This window comes from Cnephaeus nilssonii, assembly GCF_951640355.1.
Source record: "Cnephaeus nilssonii genome assembly, chromosome: Y".
Classification (NCBI taxonomy): domain Eukaryota; kingdom Metazoa; phylum Chordata; class Mammalia; order Chiroptera; family Vespertilionidae; genus Cnephaeus; species Cnephaeus nilssonii.
In genome coordinates, this window is record NC_137096.1 from 1,667,309 (window position 1) to 1,688,198 (window position 20,890).

General features: G+C 58.5%; 1 protein-coding gene across 3 annotated transcripts in view; it reads right to left on the bottom strand.

The window, feature by feature from the left end:
* The window catches only part of ANOS1 (anosmin 1), a 70,475-nt gene that overhangs the window by 10,135 nt on the left and 39,450 nt on the right, over positions 1-20,890 (bottom strand). For 2 of the 3 annotated variants that reach the window (XM_079766088.1, XM_079766086.1), the window contains exons 3-7: positions 18,269-18,398; positions 13,912-14,117; positions 10,246-10,390; positions 3,063-3,212; positions 748-845 (exon numbers count right to left, since the gene is read on the bottom strand). In XM_079766088.1, coding sequence (XP_079622214.1) covers positions 748-845; positions 3,063-3,212; positions 10,246-10,390; positions 13,912-14,117; positions 18,269-18,398 — 729 coding nt within the window. The remainder of the gene's footprint in view (positions 1-747; positions 846-3,062; positions 3,213-10,245; positions 10,391-13,911; positions 14,118-18,268; positions 18,399-20,890) is intronic. The other variant, XM_079766087.1, reaches the window with a different exon arrangement.

The window sequence follows — 20,890 nt, forward strand, 5'->3', positions numbered from 1 at the left end:
CTGATTGATGCCTAACTGCTCCCCTGCCAGCCTGTTTGCCCCCAACTGCCCTCCCCTGCAGGCCTGGTCACCCCTAACTGCTCTCCCCTGCAGGCTTGATCGCCCTCAACTGCCCTCTCTTGCAGGCCTGGTCCCTCCCAACTGCCCTCCCCTGCTGGCCATCTTGTGGTGGCCATCTTGTGTCCACATGGGGGCAACCATCTTGTGTGTTGGAGTGATGGTCAATCTGCATATTGCTCTTTTATTAGATAGGATATTTATTGATTTCAGAGAAGAAGGGAGAAGGAGAGAGAGAGAGATAGACACATCCATGAGGAGAGAGAATCATGGATCGGCTGCCTCCTGCACGCCGCCTACTGGGGATGGAGCCCGCAACCCGGGCAGGTGCCCTTGCCTGGAATCGAACCCGGGTCCCTTCGGTCCGCAGGCCGACACTCTATCCACTGAGCCACACTGGCCAGGGCCCTGTCCAGGCTTTGAGGAGTCACAACAAAGCCCTCCCCGGCCTGGGCCACCGCCTCTGGAATTGCATGGAAGCAGCCGCCGCACACCTTCCCGCGAGTGTGGGCTGTGGACGCTGACCCTTTGGAGCGGAAGAGAGCTCACGCGGCGCCTCCGGGACCCAGGCCGCGTGCACGCACGTGCTTCTTATTTTTTAAAAAGTGAGGATCTCTCTCGGCCTATTTTTCCCCTTTCCGGATGAGTCTACTGTCTATTCGGGATGGAGCCGCGGGGTCGCGGACTCACCTGCGTCGTGGCGGACGCCGCCGCCGCTGGCCGGGCGGTGTCACTGTGGGCACAGGCTTCCGGGACCCACTGCACGTGGTAGCCACTGGCGCCGGGGTCTGCAACGGAGAACAGTCCAGGGTCACATCCCACACAGTCCCAGGTCTCCAATATATGACCGAACAAAAAAGAAGGAACTGAAATTGCACAGATGACCCCCAAATGCATGCAAAGGGGGCACGTGGGTATTGCAGATCCCGACTATTATTTCAGGATATAGTGGTTGAGTATCAACCTAAGAACCAGGAGATCAGGGTTCAATTCCCGGTCAAGGGCACATGCCCAGGTTGCAGGCTGCATCCACAGGAGGGGGTGTGCAGGAGGTAGCCGGTCCATGGTTCTCTCTCCTTGTGGATGTTTCTCTCCCTCTCTCTCTCTCTCTCTCTCTCTCTCTCTCTCTCTCTCTCTCTCTCTCTCTTCTGCAGGAAGCCAATTCCAGCCTGTCATAATTGCAAGAGTTTCATCGAAAGGTTGATGGAACTTGGGGACTCAACAAGGGCTGAGTCACATATGTTATCGCCTGTTGGGAATGGCTAAAGGCATTTCCCCAAACCTGAAAAGGATGATTGTTTGCTGCCAGACAGCTCAGGGCATCTCAATCTACATGCTATTGCCTCCTACTGGCCAAACACCTGAACAGCTGTAGGCTGTTCCCCAATCTGACAATGCTTCTGTAAACCCTAACATTTGAAGTGTATTATCTCCACCTTGCCTTAGGACAAATTGTGTTAATAAAAAGCAAGGGGTCCTGAGACAAGGAGAAGCTAGGCTCCTCTGAGCTCCAATGCCTTTCAAAATTATCTTTCATCACTGGACTCTTTCTTAATCTACCACAGCCTTCCCCAGATTCCAGAACCCTTCTAGATGCCAGATCAAGACCCACCGGCGTTAAATGATGCCCCAATATCCGGCACCGTTCCTCTCTGAAATCAATTTTAAAAATTTTTTTTTAATTGACGTGCAGCCAAATCAGCATTCAGAGGACAATTCAACGCTTTTGTCCAATTACAAGGAATGCCGAGCCCTTTCAGGTGGGGTGGGTGTCCCTGAAGGACGGGCGTCGCGCCTGCCCAGCCTGCTCTCTGGGGTCACACATGTGATGAACTCGACCCTAACTTGACTTCCCTGGGCCTCTTATGGCTGGAGAGCTGGACCTGCCCCGCCCCTGCTCTGTACACCCTCATGTTCTGGTCGGGGCCTCCATGGGGGCGTCGGGAGGAAAGAAGAGGGGGTGGTGAAGGAGGCGGGGAGCCCCCCGGGTGCAAGTTGCCCCAGGGCATCGAGGGGCAGGGGGGTCCTTCCGCGCTCACACCCAGCGTCTGACAGGTCTTTCGAGGGGAGAGTGTTTGATGGAATTGGGTGCCTGACTGGGACCTAGGAGCTACCCCTGGGCACTTTGGGAGGAGAAAAGAACTCCCATCAGAGAATTAAAGGGACAGCAGGCAGACACCGATGGTGCTGGGTTCGAGGGGAACCACCGAGGGAGCCTTTACTTTGTGGTGGTTGCATTTTTCTTTTGATTCTTTTAGAGAGAGTGGAAGGAGGGGGAGAGGGGCAGAGAGAGAAACACCGATGAGAGAGACGCGTCGGTTGATGGGTGGCCTCCTTCACGCGCCCCGCGACCGGGCCAGGGGATCCAGCCTGCCACCGAGGTGCGTGTCCCTGGCCAGAATCGAACCCGGGACCCTTCGGTCCTCCGGCGGACGCTCCTTCCGCTGAGCCACACCGGCCAGGGCAGAAGGCTCGGCTCTGACGCACACACCCCCAGGGCAGTTGGCTGGTTTTTTTTAAAAAAGCTTTCCGGACTACGCACCAGCAAGGAGCGAGTGCAGGTCCCTCCCCTCAGCGGATGCTGTTCCAGGCGCCGGCCGGCGTGAGGCCGCCTCACACGAGCAGCGGCTTTGCCGGGGCGTAACCAGGATGGAGCAGCCCCGGCCGGTGCAGCCCAATGGTCAGAGCACCGGCTGCATACCAGAAAGGGTCCCGGGTTCGACTGCCGGCCAAGGGCACGTACACGTGTTGTAGGTTGGATCTCAGCCCCCGTTGGGGTGCCTGCAGGAGGCAACAAATGCACGTGCCTCTCTCACATCCACGTTTCTCTCTCTCTCTCTCTCTCTCTCTCTCCCCGGCCCCGTGCACTGTGTGTAAGAATCGACAGAACAGATATCCCCGGGTGAGGATGACAAGAAAAAAGGCAGCGCCGTGAGGAGCAGCCGTGTTCCCCGAAAGCCGTCCTGCGGGACGGGGAGCACGCGGCACGGAGCCGCCCCACGCACCTGCCGTCCTTTTCCAGTAGACCTTCGCCTGCAGCCGGCCGTCCTGGTAGAAGGGGGCGCCCATCTCCAGCGGGCGGGCGGGCCGGCGCCGCTCAGGAGCAGGGGGCTGCGGCCGAGTCTCCCCTTCTCCACTCTTCCCAAGCGGCTCTTCTACAACCGAGGACAACGGTCTACGTCAGCGGTCGGCAAACTCGTGAGCCCACAGAGCCACACACCAACAGCACCACGACGGACATCTCTTTGGAGAGCCACATTTTTTTAAACGTAAACGTCTTCGAACGCCACGTCTTCGACACAGACGCGCCCGGGCCGTGGTGTTTTGTGGAAGAGCCACACCCCAGGGGCCCGAGAGCCGCCTGTGGCTCGCGAGCCGCGGTTTGCCGACCGCTGGGTCTACGTTATGCGTCAGAAATTACGCTGAGCCCGGCCGGCGGGGCTCAGGGGGCGAGCGTCGACCTAAGAACCAGGAGGTCCCGGGTTCGATTCCCGGTCAAGGGCACAGGCCCGGGTTGCGGGCTCCATCCCCAGTCGGGGGCGTGCAGGAGGCAGCCGGTCCACGATTCTCTCTCTCCCTCTCCCTCCTTTTCTCTGAAATAAATAAAAAAATATAGTTTGGCCCTAACTGGTTTGGCTCAGTGGACAGAGCGTCGGTCTGCGGACTGAAGGGTCCCGGGTTCGATTCCAGTCAGGGGCATGTACCTTGGTTGTGGGCACATCCCCAGTAGGGAGTGTGCAGGAGGCAGCTGATCGATGTTTCTCTCTCATCAATGTTTCTGACTTTCTATCCCTCTCCCTTCTTCTCTGTAAAAAATCAATAAAATTATATATATATATATATATATATATATATATATATATATATATATATATATATATATATATATACTGGTGTGGCTCAGTGGTTGAGCATCGCCCTAGCAACCAGGAGGTCACGGTTCGATCCCCGGTCAAGGGCACATGCCCGGGTTGCGGGCTCGATCCCCACTAGGGGGCGTGCAGGAGGCAGCCGATCCCTGACTCCCTCTCATCGTGGATGTTTCTCTCTCTCTCCCTCTTTTCCTCTCTCTCTAAAAATGAATGAAAATATATTTTTAAAAAGCAAACAAAAACAGACGGGGACTGGATTTGGCCTGAGGACACAGCTTGCAGAGAGAGAGAGAGAGAGAGAGAGAGAGAGAGGAGCAATATTGAGGTTCAGGTCCAGCTTCCCCAATGGAGGCAGAAATGCAGCTGGGACTAGCCCCTGGCCCCCAGGGCCCCAGCATGTTCCTGCTGACCTCGATCCCTTCCTTTCGGGGGTCCAGGTGGGCTCAAAACCAGGACGCCAGCAAGCGCCCCGGCCTTCCCCCCTCTCCCCATGCCCGCCCCCTCCCCCGGGTGATGTAAGATGTGTCTGACGGCTGGGCCTCACGTGGCCCTTGGAGAGGTGAGGGGTTGCGCCCTGTTGATCGAATGCTGATAAGAAGTGGGCTGTGGAGCCCGGCTCGGGGGGCTGAGCGCCAACAACAAACCAGGAGGTCAGGGTTCGAGTCCCGGGCAGGGCCCACGTCGTATCCCCATGGTTGTCTGGCATCATTTAAGGTTCTGTCTCTCTCTCTCTCTCTCTCCCTCGCCCTTCCTCTCCGAGGTCAATAAAAATATTAATAAGAGCCCTGACCGGCGTGGCTCAGTGGGTAGAGGGTCGGCCTGCGGACGGAAGGGTCCCGGGTTCGATTCCCGGTCAAGGGCATGGACCTCGGTTGAGGGCACATCCCCAGTGGGGGGCGTGCAGGAGGCAGCCGATCTATGATTCTCTCTCCTCATGGATGTTTCTCTCTCTCTCTCCCTCTCCCTTCCTCTCTGAAATCAATACAAATATACTTAAAACATAAATAAAAATAGCCCTGGCTGGTGTGGCTCAGCGGATAGAGCGTCGGCCTGCGGACTGAAGGGTCCCGGGTTCGATTCCAGTCAAGGGCATGGACCTTGGTTGCAGGCACATCCCTGATGGGGGGCGTGCAGGAGGCGGCTGATGGATGTTTCTCTCTCATCGATGTTTCTAACTCTCCCTCCCTCTCTGTAAAAATTCAATAAAATATATTTTTAAGATATTAATAAGAGAAGAGAAGGGGGCTGTGGGAATCTTCTGATGGAGCTGAGAGGGTGGCCTCGCCCGGGTGGTGGTGGTGGGAAGAGGGAAAGGTGGGGGTGAGGGGGGAGCCGCCCGCCCTGGGGGAGGCGGGAGGCGGCGGGGAATCTGGGGGGAGATGGGAGGAGGCCAGGAGAAAACCCGCAGACGCATACTTGGGATATTTCTGCTTCCATAGCTGGCAGGCGTGTTTGCAGAGCCGAGGAGCGTGCATTCGGCTTGAGGGCCCTTCACCTGAACGCCGGGTGTGACGGGGTGTCTCCCGCACCCCCCACCCCCCGTCCCGGGCGGGTCTGCACCCCCAGCTGCTGCCCTGCCATTCACCTCAGCTCTGACGTGTCCCCCTGCAGAGCGGGGCGGAGGTCTCCCCGGTGAGGGGCTCGGTCCCCATCCCACACCACCACCCCCACCATCCTGGGACTCAGGGCTGTCAATCAGAGGCTCCCAGACCTGGGGCGCTGGACCCCACGTCCCAGAACCCGGGGACACTTTCCTCGCCAGGGCACAGGTTTATTATAAAGGAGAAAGGTCAGTGGGTGAGCATTGACCTAGGAACCAGCAGGTGAGGGTTCGAATCCCGGTCAAGGGCACATGCCCGGGTTGCGGGCTCCATCCCCAGTAGGGGGCGTGCAGGAGGCAGCCGATCCGTGATTCTCTCTCCTCATGGATGGTTCTCTCTCTCTCTCCCTCTCCCTTCCTCTCTGACATCAATAAAAATATATGTTTTAAGAAATGAAATTTAAAAAACAACAACTTAGGAACATTATGCTGAGTGAAATAAGCCAGTCCGTGAAAGAACAATACCACACGACCTCACTCATTTGTGGATAATAAAGAACATGATAAGCTGATGAACAAAAAGGTAGATACAGAGGCAGTAAAGCATCCAGCAGACCGTCAGATGACAGCGGGGAGGTTAGGGAGAGGTGGGGGAGATGAGAGATCCACCGAAGGACGTGTCTGCATGCCTATGAGCATCACCAATGGACACAAAACTCGGGGGGGTGAGGGCATAGATGGGAGTGGGGTGCAGGGGGGCAATGGTAAGATAGGTACACATAGAACACCTTCATAAAAAAAATTTAAGCCGAAACCGGTGTGGCTCAGTGGATAGAGCGTCAGCCTGCGGACTCAAGGGTCCCGGGTTCGATTCCGGCCAAGGGCATGGACCTTGGTTGCGGGCACATCCCCAGGTGGGGGGCGTGCAGGAGGCAGCTGATGGATGTTTCTCTCTCATCGATGTTTCTAGCTCTCTATCCCTCTCTCTTCCTCTCTGTAAAAAATCAATAAAATATATATATTTTTAAAAATTTTTTAAAAATGAAATAAAAAAAAACACTTAGGAACAGGCAGATGGGAGAGACGCATAGACAATGGGGTGGGGAGCAGGGGGAGTTGTGGGGGGTACAGCTCCTCGTCCTCGCCAGGCACCCCACGGGCCCCCAGTCGGCCCCCAGTCGACTCCCGGGCACCCACCCCCAGCTCTCCAACCCCCTCCGCTCGGTGCATAAGGAGGCTGTCGAATGCAGGTGCGACTGGTTGCCATTGGTCATCCGAGGAGCCACTCACGACGGAGCCCCGCCCCCCGCCCCCAGCTGGGGAGGGGAGGGGAGGGGAGGGTGGGGCTGACAGCCTGGACCCTCTAACACCCAGGTGGGTGCAGACCAGCCCCCCCTTTCCCCCGCCCCCCCCCCGCCCCCCAGATCCAGAATTCCCGGCATGAACACCACAAAGACGCCTTCACCCCTCCTCCCACCCCTGAGGGCATTCCAGGAGCTGCTGGCACAGAGTTTCTTATTCTCAGTCACAACCTGGCAGGTGCCCCCTGCAAACAGCTGGGGAGCCAGCAGCTGGGCCCGAGGAGGCTGGGGGGGGGGGGTGAGGGCTCGGGGGGCGGGGAGGGGCAGACCAGCACCCAGCTCAGTGCCAAGGTCAAAGGGCAGCCCTCTCCCCAGCCTCCGAGGAGTAGAGTGAGCCCACCCGCCCCGCCCGGGGTGTCCGCCTGGGGGCACCCAAGCCTGCTTTTCGGATACGGGGCCTGTGAGGGGCACCTGGGTTTGGGGGGTGGGGGGGTGTCAGACCACCCTGCTCAGTGTGGGTGAAGGTGGGACAGAGATGGGAGGGACCTCAGGGGGGTCCCGGGCTGTGAGGAGCTGAGATGGGCTAGGACCGGGGCCGGCAAACGGCGGCTCGCGAGCCACAGGCGGGCGGCTCTCTGGCCCCTGGAGGGTGGCTCTTCCACAAAACACCCCGGCCCGGGCGCGCCTGTGTTGGAGACGTGGCGTTCGGAGACGTTGACGTTTAAAAAATGCGGCTCTCCAAAGAAACGTCCGTCGTTGTGCTGTTGGTGTTTGGCTCTGGGGACACGGATGAGTTTGCCGACCTCCTCGCCGCTAGGAGACACCGCGTCCCGGCCAAGCCCCGTCGGTCTGGGGGCCCCCGCCCACGGGGGTGGGGAACGTCTGGCCCGGCCCGCGGGCCCTCTGGGGCCGCTGACGTCAGGGGGAATCAATTCACCGTCTGTCCAAAGGCCACCGGCTCGTTTTTTAAGTGGCTCAGTGGGCAGCACGCCGGCCCTGAGGCTGAAGGGCCCCGGGTTCGATTCCGGTCACGGGCGGCGGGTACCTTGGTGGCAGGTCCCCCCGGCCCTGGTCGGGGTGCGTGCCGGAGGCAACCCGTCGACGTCTCTCTCACATCGATGTCTCTCTCTCTCTGTCTTTCCCTCTCTCTTCCACTCGCTCTAAAAAAAATCAATGGAAAAGTATCCTCAGGTGAGGATTAAAAACAACAAAAACAAATCTATATATATAAAAGCCTAAGCGACCGTCCGACCGTTTGACCGTCTGACCGGTAGCTATGACGCGCACTGACCACCAGGGGGCAGACGCTCTGACCGGTAGCTGTGACGCGCAGTGACCACCAGGGGGCAGACGCTCCGACCGGTAGCTATGACGCGCAGTGACCACCAGGGGGCAGACGCTCCGACCGGTAGCTATGACATGCGATGACCACCAGGGGGCAGACGCTCTGACCGGTAGCTATGACATGCGATGACCACCAGGGGGCAGACGCTCTGACCGGTAGCTATGACGCGCAGTGACCACCAGGGGGCAGACGCTCCGACCGGTAGCTGTGACCCTCACTGACCACCAGGGGGCAGACGCTCCGATCTGTAGCTATGACGTGCACTGACCACCAGGGGGCAGACGCTCCGACCGGTAGCTGTGACGCGCACCGACCACCAGGGGGCAGACGCTCCGACCGGTAGCTGTGACGCGCACCGACCACCAGGGGGCAGACGCTCCGACCGGTAGCTGTGACGCGCACCGACCACCAGGGGGCAGACGCTCCGACCGGTAGCTGTGACGCGCACTGACCACCAGGGGGCAGACGCTCCGACCGGTAGCTATGACGCGCACCGACCACCAGGGGGCAGACGCTCCGACCGGTAGCTATGACCCTCACTGACCACCAGGGGGCAGACGCTCCGACCGGACGCTATGACGCGCACTGACCACCAGGGGGCAGACGCTCAACGCAGCAGCTGCCGAGCTGCGGTGACTTGGCAGCTGTGGTTCTTGGGTGACGCACCCGGAACCAGAGAGGAGGGAGCCCGATTCTGGGGTGCGTCCCCTGAGAACCGCCCTCTCGTCATCCGGGACCCCTCGGGGGACGTCGGAGAGCCGGTTTTGGCCCGATCCCTGCAGGCCAGGCCGAGGGACCCCACCGGTGCACGAATCCGTGCACTGGGCCAATAATCTATATATATATATATATAAAAGGCTAATATGCAAATTGTCCGCTCGGGAGTTCGACCGGGAGAGCGGGCGTTCGATCGCTCGCTATGCCGTGCGTGGGCCACCAGGGGGCGGCGCAGACCACGGCGGGCGACCAGCGGCGGGGCGGGGTGCTGAGGGAGAGGGGGAAGGAGGAGGCGGGGAGACGGGGTGGCCCGGCCTCAGGACCCTGCCCTGCACGGATTTCATGCACCGGGCCTCGAGTACATAAGTCAGAAATGTATGGGTCCCCACCCGCCGGCTGCTCCAGATGACGAGCCTCAGCAAGCGGAGGGGGTTTTCCCTCCTGGCTCCTGGCTGTGGGAAGAAATACACGACATGACGGGAGTCTGCAGTCCCATCCCAGTCTCTCAGCGGGAAGGAATGTGGTTTGCTTGTTGGAGAAAAAAGCAGAAGGAGAGGAGAAGGCGGCCTCGTGCCCCCGCCCGTGAACATGCAACCAGGGCTGGGGCCTCAGGGGCTGAGAGGGCGGGGCTGAGGAGGAGGCGGGCGGAGGGAGGGCGCGCAGGGAGGCGGGAAGACGGGCAGGTGGGGACGTGGCGGGCGGGACTCCAAAGAGGGAGAAATCTCCTGGACGATTCACGTCTCCCCAAAGGACATTTGCTCCCAAATGGGTGTTTGAGAAGCAACAGACACAGAATTCCTAGTTTGGATGTTACTTTAATTTTACAAAAAAGAGGGGGCTGGCCCGGCCGGCACGCCTCCGTGGTCGAGCGTCGACCTAGGAACCAGGAGGTCACGGGTTCGATTCCCGGTCGGGGCACCTGCCCGGGTTGTGGGCTGGATCCCCAGTAGGGGGCGTGCAGGAGGCAGCCGGTCCATGATTCTCTCTCTCTCCCTCTCCCTTCCTCTGTGAAATAAAAAATATATACACGGAGTGGCCAGATGATGATGATCTCTGAACGCATAATCATCTGGCCGCTCTGTGTCTATCCTATAGAATAAAAGGCTAATATGCAAATGGTCCCCTCGACCGGGAGTTCGACCAGCAGGCCGGCCGGCCAACTGCCCATGTCCCCTCCCCCTGGCCAGACTGGCCGGACCCCACCCATGCACGGATTCATGCACCGGGCCTCTAATATATATATATACACACACTGAGTGGGCAGATTATTATGCGTTCAGAGATCATCCTCATCTGGCCACTCCGTGTATATATATTATAAAAAATTGGCCACAGGCAGGGTGCAAATGAAATACTCTCCCCGTGATTGCTGGGCAGGCGGGCGAGTGGCCGTTGAGCCCGGGAGACACTTACTGTTGCTGGCGGCGGGCGTGGGGGTGAAGTGCAGGCGGACCTTGGCGCTCTTGAGCCGCGTCTGCCCCCAGTAGGCCACGGCCTGCAGCTCCACGCTGTAGTTGGTGTCTGGCTGCAGGCCCTCCAGGACCACGGAGTTCTGGGACTGGGGACAGAAAGAGGGAGGGGCACCCCGTCACGGGCCGCCCCGGTCACATGCCACCCCCGCCTCCCGGCGCCCCCGGCAGGATGCTGCTCCTCCATCCCCGGAGTCAGACCACGGTCTCCTCACGCTCACGGATAACTGTCTAAGCTCACCCCTGTCTTCCTCTTTTTTTTTTAGTTTTTATTTTTAACTAGAGGCCCGGTGCACGAAGATTCCTGCAATAGCCCTTCCTTCCCCTGGCAACCGGGACCCGGGACCCAGGCCTTCCCTCCGGCCGTAGCGGAGAAGCCAGGCCTCTTCAGTCTTTAATCTTCAGTCTTCGCTCCGTGCCTGCGTATGCAAATTAGCCCGCCATCTTTGTTGGGTTGATTTGCATACTCGCTCCTGATTGGCTGGCGGGTGTCGTGGAGTTACAGCCAATTGGCATATTTCCCTTTTATTAGTGTAGAAGATGTACATAGTTTTTAATCCTCACCCGAGGATATTTTTCCATTGATTTTTAGGGAGAGAGTGGAAGAGAGAGGGAGAGACAGAGAGAAACATCGATGGGAGAGAGACCCATCGATCGGCTGCCTCCTGCACGTGCCCCGACCAGGGCCCGGGCCGGGGAGGAGCCTGCCCCCGAGGTGCGTGCCCTTGGAAGGAATCGAACCCGGGACCCTGCGGCCCGCAGGCCGATGCTCTATCCACTGAGCCACACCAGCTGCAAATCCAGCTTGACGGTGGGGCAAAGTTGCATTCTGGGAAAGCCCCAAACCCGTTCGCTTGCTCGTTTGAGGCTGTGTCCCCCATCCTGCCAGGGGGCTCGGACATGAACGATGCTGCCCCCACCCCGTCTAGATCCCGGCTCGCGGAGAAAACGGGGCCGCAAGAGAGGAAGCTGCAAGGGCGGTTTTTAAAAATAACGGAGGGCGAGCCCTGGCCGGGGGCTCGGTCGGTCGGTTGGAGCGTCATCCCGAGCCCCCGAAAGGCTGCGGGTTCGATTTCCTGGTCTGGGTGCCTGCCCGGGTTCCGGGTTCAATCCCTCGTTGGAGCAGGTACGGGAGGCAACCCATCGATGTTTCTCTCTCTCTCCCTTCCTCCCTCTCTCAAAATCAACAAGCATATTTATTTTTAATAATAATAATTATTATTATGAACTAAAATAATAAATTAAATTAAGTTAAATTAAATTAATATAACACCCGCCATCTTTGTTGGGTTGATTTGCATACTCGCTCCTGATTGGCTGGCGGACGTCGTGGAATTACAGCCAATTTGCATATTTCCCTTTTATTAGTGTAGAAGATGTATCTAAATATCAATGATGGCTTTTGGGGACATAGTTTATAATTCTAAATGGCACAGATGCCCGGCCGGCGTGGCTCAGTGGTTGAGCATTGACCTATGAACCAGGAGGTCACAGTCAAGGTCAAGGGCACATGCCTGGTTTGCAGGCTCCATCCCCAATAGGAGGCGTGCAGGAGGCAGCCGGTCCATGGTTCTCTCTCCTCATTGACGTTTCTCTCTCTCTCTCTCTCTCTCTCTCTCTCTCTCTCTCTCTCTCTCTTCCTCTCTGAAATCCATAAAAATGTATTTAAAAAAATAAACAAACACATGGCACAGATCATGCATCTTCGGTGCAAAAAATAAAAAATAAAGAAAATAGAGAAACAGTGTTGTTCTCCTGGTTGAAAGACGTTCACACGTGCGCTTACGGAGTGCAGCTTTGTAGCCATGGCAACCACGTTGAGGCAACTTTGTAACAACTCGATGCGACATTGTAACAACTGATGCAACATTGTAGCGACTCGATGCAACATTGTATCGGCCGCAAGGAGAGGAAGTGACAGCTAACACCTCGATGCAACATTGTATCGGCCACAAGGAGAGGAAGTGACGTCTCTCGCCAGGCACTGGGTGGGAGAGCAAGCACGCCCCCCCCTCGCTGTCCCCCTCGGGGAGGCGACTGAGCCGCGGCACCTGCGTGGGCTCCGCTCTGCCCTGGCCCACGGACGGGGTCCGAGGTGAGAACACCTGGCCGAACGCACAGCCCTGAGCGTAAGGGACACCGCGTGGGGCCTCTTGGGCACGAGCGGCTCACTGGGCTAAATCCAGGCGTTTGCACCGGCGACGTCAAAGGCGTCGTCCTCGCCGTGAGCAGTGGCTGTGCCCTAGCCGAGGAGGTTTATCCGAGGCACAGTTACTGCTAGTTGTTTAAAAAAATAATAATAAGGCATCGGGACGCTCTGACCCCCCTGGGTGAGAATATAAAGGGAGAGGGGGGAGCCGTCCCTCCATCCACCCTTCTCTCTCTCTCTCTCTCTCTTTCTCTCTCTCTCTCTCGTTTGCTGTAAAAATATACACACTGAGTGGCCAGAGTATGATGATCTCTGAACGCATAACCATCTGGCCGCTCCGTGTCTGTCCTATAGAATAAAAGGTTAATATGCAAATGGTCCCCTCGACCAGGAGTTCGACCAGCAGGCAGGCCGGCCAACCGCCCATGTCCCCTCCCCCTGGCCAGGCTGGCCGGACCCCACCCATGCACGAATTCATGCACCGGGCCTCTAATATATAGATAGATAGATGATAGATAGATAGATAGATAGATGATAGATAGATAGATAGATAGATAGATAGATAGATAGATAGATGATAGATACATAGATAGATAAGATAGATAGATGATAGATAGATAGATAGATAGATAGATGATAGATAGATAAGATAGATAGATAGATTAGATAGATAGATAGATGATAGATAGATAGATGACAGATAGATAGATAGATAGATAGATAGATAGATAGATAGATAGATTAGATAGATTAGATAGATAGATAGATAGATAGATAGATAGATAGATAGATAGATAGATAAGATAGATAGATAAATAGATAGATAGATGATAGATAGATAGATAGATAGATAGATAGATAAGATAGGTAGATGATAGATAGATAGATAAGATAGATTGATGATAGATTAGATAGATAGATTAGATAGATAGATGATAGATAGATAGATGGATGGATAGATAAGATAGATAGATAGATAGATAGATAGATAGATATACTGAATAGATAGATAGATAGATGATAGATTAGATAGATAGATTAGATATAGATAGATAGATAGATAGATAGATAGATAGATAGATAGATAAATAAGTATATATACTGAATGGCCAGATTATTATGCGTTCAGAGATCATCATAATCTGGCCACTGAGTGTACTTTTTCCTTTAATCTTTGTTGCTGAAGGTATCACACAGGTCCTCCTCCTCCTTCTCCCCCCATTGGCCTGGTCCAGCCACTCCTGTTCCCTGTCTCCCCCCCCCCAGGCCCCCCCCACCCCATCGTCTGTGTCCTCGGCGATGCATCCAGGCACACACCTTCATTGGCTGATCTCCGCCCTCCCACCCGCCCCTGCCTTCCCTGATGATCAGAAATACACCCCGGGGCTAGAGGCACGCACGGACGGTGGGACACCCGCCGGGCGTTCGCTCCGCGGGCGGGCGGCTGCTCAGGGCCCTTACCCCGTCCGCCGCCGTCCTGCGCTTCCTCCTCGCGGGGACGGGCGAGCCGCGGGCGGCCCAGCTCCAGAAGACCCTGTAGTGGTGCACGGGGACGTCCGGCTCCTCGGGGCCGTCCCAGGCCAGCGTGACCGTCACGCTCCCGTCGTCACCGCTGCGGGTGGCGTTGGCGAGCCGGAGGTGGGCGGGAGCCGCGGGGGCCGATGGGTCTGAAATCCCGGGAGAGGGGCGGCCGTGGGAACCCCCGCACGCACCGAGCCGGAGACGGAATTGCGGGTCTGTGTGCCCGTGGTGACTATACGGTGTCCCCCCCAAAATGTGTCCACGCGCTTGGAATAATTATGAAGGCCGTGATTATTAAACTAGAGGCCTGGTGCACGAAATTCATGCACAGCGCCGGGTGGATTCCTGAGCCCGGATGGCGAGAGGGCGCAGGCCAGGCCGAGGGACCCCACGGGTGCACGATCGGGGCCGGGGAGGGACGCGGGAGGTTGGCCACCTGGGGAGGGACCGCGGGAGGGCTCCAGGGCGTGTCCGGCCCGTCTCGCTCAGTCCCGACCGGCCGGACCCCAGCAGCAAGCTCACCTACCGGTCGGAGCGTCTGCCCCCTGGTGGTCAGTGCATGTCATAGCGACTGGTTGACCAGTTGACTGTCTGCCCCCTGGTGGTCAGTGCACGTCATAGCGACTGGTCGACCAGTTGACTGTCTGCCCCCTGGTGGTCAGTGCACGTCATAGCGACTGGTCGACCGGTCGACAGTCTGCCCCCTGGTGGTCAGTGCACGTCATAGCAAGCGGTTGAGCAGCATTAGCATATCATTAGCATATGACGCTTTGATTGGTTGAACAGCCAACCGGTCGACCAGACACTTCGCATATGAGGCTTTTATTCTATAGGATGTATTTCATTCTCAAATTTGAACTCACGGCTGTGAACGTGTGTATGCCTTCTGGGGGGACACCCTGTATGTTCAATACCAGCTGGAAACCAGTAATAATAAGATCCCTTGTGTCCGGATGGTGTGGCTCCGTGGTTGAGCATCGACCTAGGAACCAGGAGGTCAGGGTTCGATTCCCGGTCAAGGGCACAGGCCCGGGTTGCAGGCTCGGTCCCCAGTAGGGGGCGTGCAGGAGGCAGCCGGTCCGTGATTCTCTCTCATCATGGATGTTTCTATCTCTCTCTCTCTCGCCCTCTCCCTTCCTCTCTGAAAGCAATAAAAATATATATATATTTTTTAAAATATCCACACATGGTATTCACCTCGAAAAAGAAAAAGCGTAAAACCGGCCTCACGCATCTGTGGCAAGCGAGACGTTCCTGTAAAAACAGGTGGTCTCTGTTTGGGGGAAGTAAACGTTAAAAGGGAATTCACTCACTTGGGCGTGCAGGAGGCAGCTGGTGGATGTTTCTCTCTCATCGATGTTTCTGACTCTGGGAACCGGGCCTCCGGGGCGACCTGTTCCGAGGCCTTTTATGGATCCGGGCGGCCGGGCGGCCGGGCCGGCTGTTCATGGTTCGATATTTCCCGAGCCCCGGGCGGCTGTCAGGCCGGCTGGAGACGGGCTGACGGCCGGGTTTGGGTGTCTCTGTCCTGTCCCTTTAACGCTTTTTCCGCGTCGGGACCCCGTGCAGGGAACGTGCACCTTTTTTTTTTAAAAAAGGACCTTTTTCTGTTGTTGTTAATCCTCACCCGGGGATAGTTTTCCCCGTTGGATATTTTAGAGCGAGAGGGAGAGAGGAGAGAGGAGAGAGAGAGAGAGAGAGAGACAGAAAGAGAGAGAGAGACGCATGGATGGGTTGCCTCCCACACGCACTCTGACGGGGGCCCGGGATCGAACCCACAGCCCAGGTACAGGCCCTGGACGGCGAATCGAACCCGCAACCCTTGGGGGCGACACTCTAACCGCCGTACAGCTCCGGCCAGGGCTCAAAGGACTTTTTTTTTTTTAAATATATTTTATTGATTTTTTACAGAGAGGAATGGACAGGGAGAGAGAGTTAGAAACATCGATGAGAGAGAAACATCCATCAGCTGCCTCCTGCACGCCCCCTACTGGGGATGTGCCCGCAACCAAGGTCCATGCCCTTGACCGGAATCGAACCCGGGACCCTTCAGTCCGCAGGCCGACGCTCTAATCCACCGAGCCACACCGGTTTCGGCTCAAAGGACTTTTTTTTAAAAAAAAGAGTTAAAAGTCCAAAACGTGCCCTGGCCGGTGTGGCTCAGTGGATAGAGCGTCGGCCTGCGGACTGAAGGGTCCCGGGTTCGATTCCCGGTCAAGGGCACATGCCTGGGTTGTGGGCTCCATCCCCAGGAGGGGGCGTGCAGGAGGCAGCTGATCCGTGATTCTCTCTCCTCATGGATGTTTCTCTCTCTCTCCTTCTCTCTTCCTCTCTTTCTAAAAAATCAGTAAAAACATACACGGAGTGGCCAGATGATGATGATCTCTGAACGCATAACCATCCGGCCACTCCGTGTCGATCCTATAGAATAAAAGGCTAATATGCAAATGGTCCCCTCGACCGGGAGTTCGACCAGCAGGCAGGCCGGCCAACCGCCCACGTCCCCTCCCCCTGGCCAGGCTGGCCGGACCCCACCCGTGCACGGATTCATGCACCGGGCCTCTTAAAATATATATATTTTAAGCAATTAAAAAAGAAACCACCTAAATTAGCATTCCTAAGAGGCTGGTGCCCGGTGAGTGAGTGAGTAGGGACTGAGCTACGTCTGAGAGACGGGAATGCACGGGGGGCCGGGCCGACGTGGGACTAACCCACGGGGAAGCCCCCGGCGCCCAGCGCAGTGACATGAACGTGGACATGCGTGTGCATCCAGTGAGGTCTGCCCAGCTATCACGGACCAGCACACGGGAACGGGGCGTCGGGCCTTCAGCAGCCACGAGGCCGGAGAAGGGCCAGGACCCGGGGCCTGGAGGAGGGGGCAGGCGGGGAATGGTTCCGGGGGCTCCGTGCCGGGGGCCCCCAGACACGCGTGAATTCACAGTCCCCGTGCCCGCCCTTCACGGAGCCGCCACGGGCCCAGCGAGACCTTCCTCCCCAGGTTCGCCGGCCGCCGCCTGACGCAGGCTACCCACAGCTGGGCAGGGACACCCCGCGTCAGCGCCCAGAAACCCCAGGACGTCTCGGAGGGCAGGGATGGGGGACACCCCGGGCACCCACAGACACCCGGGCCCATCGCCGGGACAGCCGGCCTGTCGGCCGCCCCTAAGCACGGCACGCAGAGCCGTGAGTGTGTCCCACGGGTGCAGGGAAGAGGATGGGGTGCAGGAGGAGGATGGGGGTGCAGGAGGAGGACTGGGGTGCAGGAGGGGGTACACACACCCCTGGATGAGCAGAAGTGCTTGCTGGGAGCCCTGGGAGGATGGGGGGGTGCAGGAGGAGGAGGGGGATGCAGGAGGGGGCACACTCACCCCTGGACGAGCGGAAGTGCTTGCTGGGGCTCCCGGAAGGAGGAGGGGGTGCAGGAGGAGAAGGGGGTGCAGGAGAAGGAGGAGGGGGTGCAGGAGGAGGAAGGGGGTGCAGGACGGGGCACACTCACCCCTGGATGAGCGGAAGGGCTTGCTGGGGGCCCCAGGGAGGAGGAGGGGGTGCAGGAGGGAGAGGCGGGTACAGGAGGAGGGTGGGGTACAGGAGGGGGCACACTCACCCCTGGATGAGTGGAAGTGCTTGCTGGGGCTCCCGGGAGGAGAAGGGGGGTGCAGGAGGAGGATGGGGGGTGCAGAAGGAGGAGGGGGTACAGGAGGGGGTAGACTCACCCCTGGACGAGCAGAAGTGCTTGCTGGGGGCCCTGGGAGGATGGGGGGATACAGGAGGAGGAGGGGGGTGCAGGAGGAGGGGGGGGTACAGGAGGAGGGTGGGGTGCAGGAGGGGGCACACTCACCCCTGGACGAGCGGAAGTGCTTGCTGGGGCTCCCGGGAGGAGGAGGGGGGTACAGGAGGAGGAGGGGGTGCAGGAGGAGGAGGAGGGGGTGCAGGAGGAGGAGGGGGATACAGGAGGAGGAGGGGGGAACAGGAGGAGGAGGGGGGTACAGGAGGAGGAGGGGGTGCAGGAGGAGGAGGAGGGGGTGCAGGAGGAATGGGGGGGTGCAGGAGGGGGTACACTCACCCCTGGACGAGCAGAAGGGCTTGCTGGGGGCCCCGGGAGGAGGATGGGGGTGCAGGAGGAGGAGGGGGGTGCAGGAGGAGGAGGGGGTGCAGGAGGAGGAGGGGATACAGGAGGAGGAGGGGGGAACAGGAGGAGGAGGGGGGTGCAGGAGGAGGGTGAGGTACAGGAGGAGGAGGGGGTGCAGGAGGAGGAGGGGGTGCAGGAGGAGGAGGGTGCAGGACGGGGCACACTCACCCCTGGACGAGCGGAAGTGCTTGCTGGGGGCCGTGAAGCCCCGGGTCCCGTGCACGTTGACGGCCGCCACGCGGAACTGGTACCACCGGCTGGGCCGGACGTCCGCCAGCCGCGCCCGCTCCTCCGTGGTCTGAGGGGTCAAGGGCACAGGGACCCCGTTATTCTCCCGTCACGGGGTCTGTTTTTCAAAGCCACACTCGAGGGCACCCCTCGCACCCCGACTCTGGGGAAGGGTGTCCGATGTCCCCCCCTCGCACCCCGACTCTGGGGAAGGGTAGTCCGATGTCCCGCCCCCTCGCACCCCGACTCTGGGAAGGGTGTCCGATGTCCCCCCCTCGCACCCCGACTCTGGGAAGGGTGTCCGATGTCCCCCCCTCGCACCCCGACTCTGGGAAGGGTGTCGGAATGCCCAGCTGTGGGCAGAGCTGGGGGACCAGAGGTCCAGGCGGCCTGTTCTGCTCACACACACACACACACAATGCACACACACACACACACACACACACACGCACACACACGCACGCACACACCCAGGAGCAAGCGGGCCGCGCTTCAATCCGGGGGCTAACTCGAGCCGTGGCAGCCTGGCATCCGTCAGGATGCAGGGGGCACGGAGGGCGAGAGAGAGCTGCCAGGAGGAGACGCAGCCGTGCCGCCTCCGTCCTTCCCCCCAGAAAACGGGGGACGGAAGAGGGGCCCTGGTCCTCGCCGTCCCCCCTCTCAAGGTCCCGGGGAAGGTGTGCACACGCCACCGTCCTAGCGTGGCGACGGGGAGCGCCCCGGGTGAGCAGGGGAGGACTTTAGGCCGCATCCTGGGCACCTCTGCTGTGTTAAGGCCACATTTTCATTTTTTTTATTTCTATATTTTTTTAGGAAGAGGAGAGAGAGAGAGAGAGAGAGAGAGAGAGAGAGAGGAGAGGGGGGGGAAACATGGACGTGAGCGATGACACAGCGATGGCTGCCTCCCTCTCGCACCCCAACCGGAGCCGGGGGTCGAGCCCGCAGCCAAGGTCCGCGCCACCTTCGACCGGGGAATCGAACCCTGGGCCCTTCGGTCCGCAGGCCGGCACTGTAACCACTGAGCCACACAGCCAGGGTCTTTTTTTTTTTTTTTACAAAATGGCTATAGAATAGAATGAGTAATCCCCGGCGAAGGTGCCCGCCAGGACAGCGGGATGTGGGGCGTTTGAAAAGCACGTTAAGCCGTTTTGGACGGAGACTTTATTCTCTTTTCTTTTCTTTTTTTTAATACACACAGAGTGGCCAGATGACGATGATCTCTGAACGCATAATCGTCTGGCCACTCGGTTGTGTGTGTATATATATATATATTAGAGGCCCGGTGTGCATGAATCCGTGCATGGGTGGGGTCCGGACAGCCTGGCCAGGGGGCGGGACGTGGGCAGTTGGCCGGCCTGCCTGCTGGTCGAACTCCCGGTCAAGGGGACCATTTGCATATTAGCCTTTTATTCTATAGGATAGACACGGAGTGGCCAGATGATTGTGCGTTCAGAGATCATCATCATCCAGCCACACCATGTATATGTACTGATTTCAGGGAGGGACAGAGAGAGAAACATCCATGAGGGGAGAGAATCACAGATCGGCTGCCTCCTGCACGCCCCCTACTGGGGATCGAGCCTGTAACCCGGGCCTGTGCCCTGACCGGGAATCGAACCCTGACCTGCTGGTTCAGAGGTCGATGCTCACCCACTGAGCCACCCGGCCGGCCTCCTTTATTCCCTCTCTATCTCGGGGTGTTTGTCTCGCACCCGGCATCCGTTGAACAGCTTTAGGAAGAAAGGGGATATTGTGCCTCCGCCGCCCGGGACAGGGAGGCAGGGGCCGGGCCGAGATAAACGCGGCCGATGGATCGCCTTGTCAACGGACCAAGACGGAGCAGACAGCACTCGGCAGGGTTGGTGAGCCGTCGCCGCTCGCGCCCCCGAGCTGGCTGCTCCCTCCCGAGCCGGCTGCTCCCCCGAGCCCGTAGTGATAGGCGTCTGCCCGGGGCCCTCGGGTCCGGGGTGGAATAAAGGCTCACATTCAGGAGACACGGGGAGAAGTCACTTCCTGATCACGTATCGGATGAACGGGTCCTCGCCGGCGGCCTGGCCTGGCCCTCGGCGGCCGCCGGCTTATCTCGAGGAAAGGAACCTCTTGGAGAAAGTGTCCGCTCTTGGATTAGGACGTTATCGCCGTCCACCGGGGTTTGGGGCAGAGCGAGCCAGGGTCCAGTTTCGAGAGGAACTGGCCGCCCCGTCTCGGGCAGACACACACACGCTACGCCCACGCGGACGCTACTCCGGGCTGCTGGACGGCAGCGTGGCTCGCTGATTTATAGAAATATATATTTCTACTAGGGGCCCGGTGCCCGAAATTCGTGCAAGGGGGGGGCGTCCCTCAGCCCAGCCTGCACCCTCTCCAATCTGGGACCCCTCGAGGGATGTCTGACTGCCCGTTTAGGCCCGATCCTGGCTGTCGGACATCCCTCTGACAATCCAGGACTGCTGGCTCCCAACCGCTCGGCCTGCCTGCCTGCCTGATTGCCCCTAACCGCTTCTGCTGCCAGCCTGATCACCCCTAACCACTCCCCTGCCAGCCTGATGATGCCTAACTGCT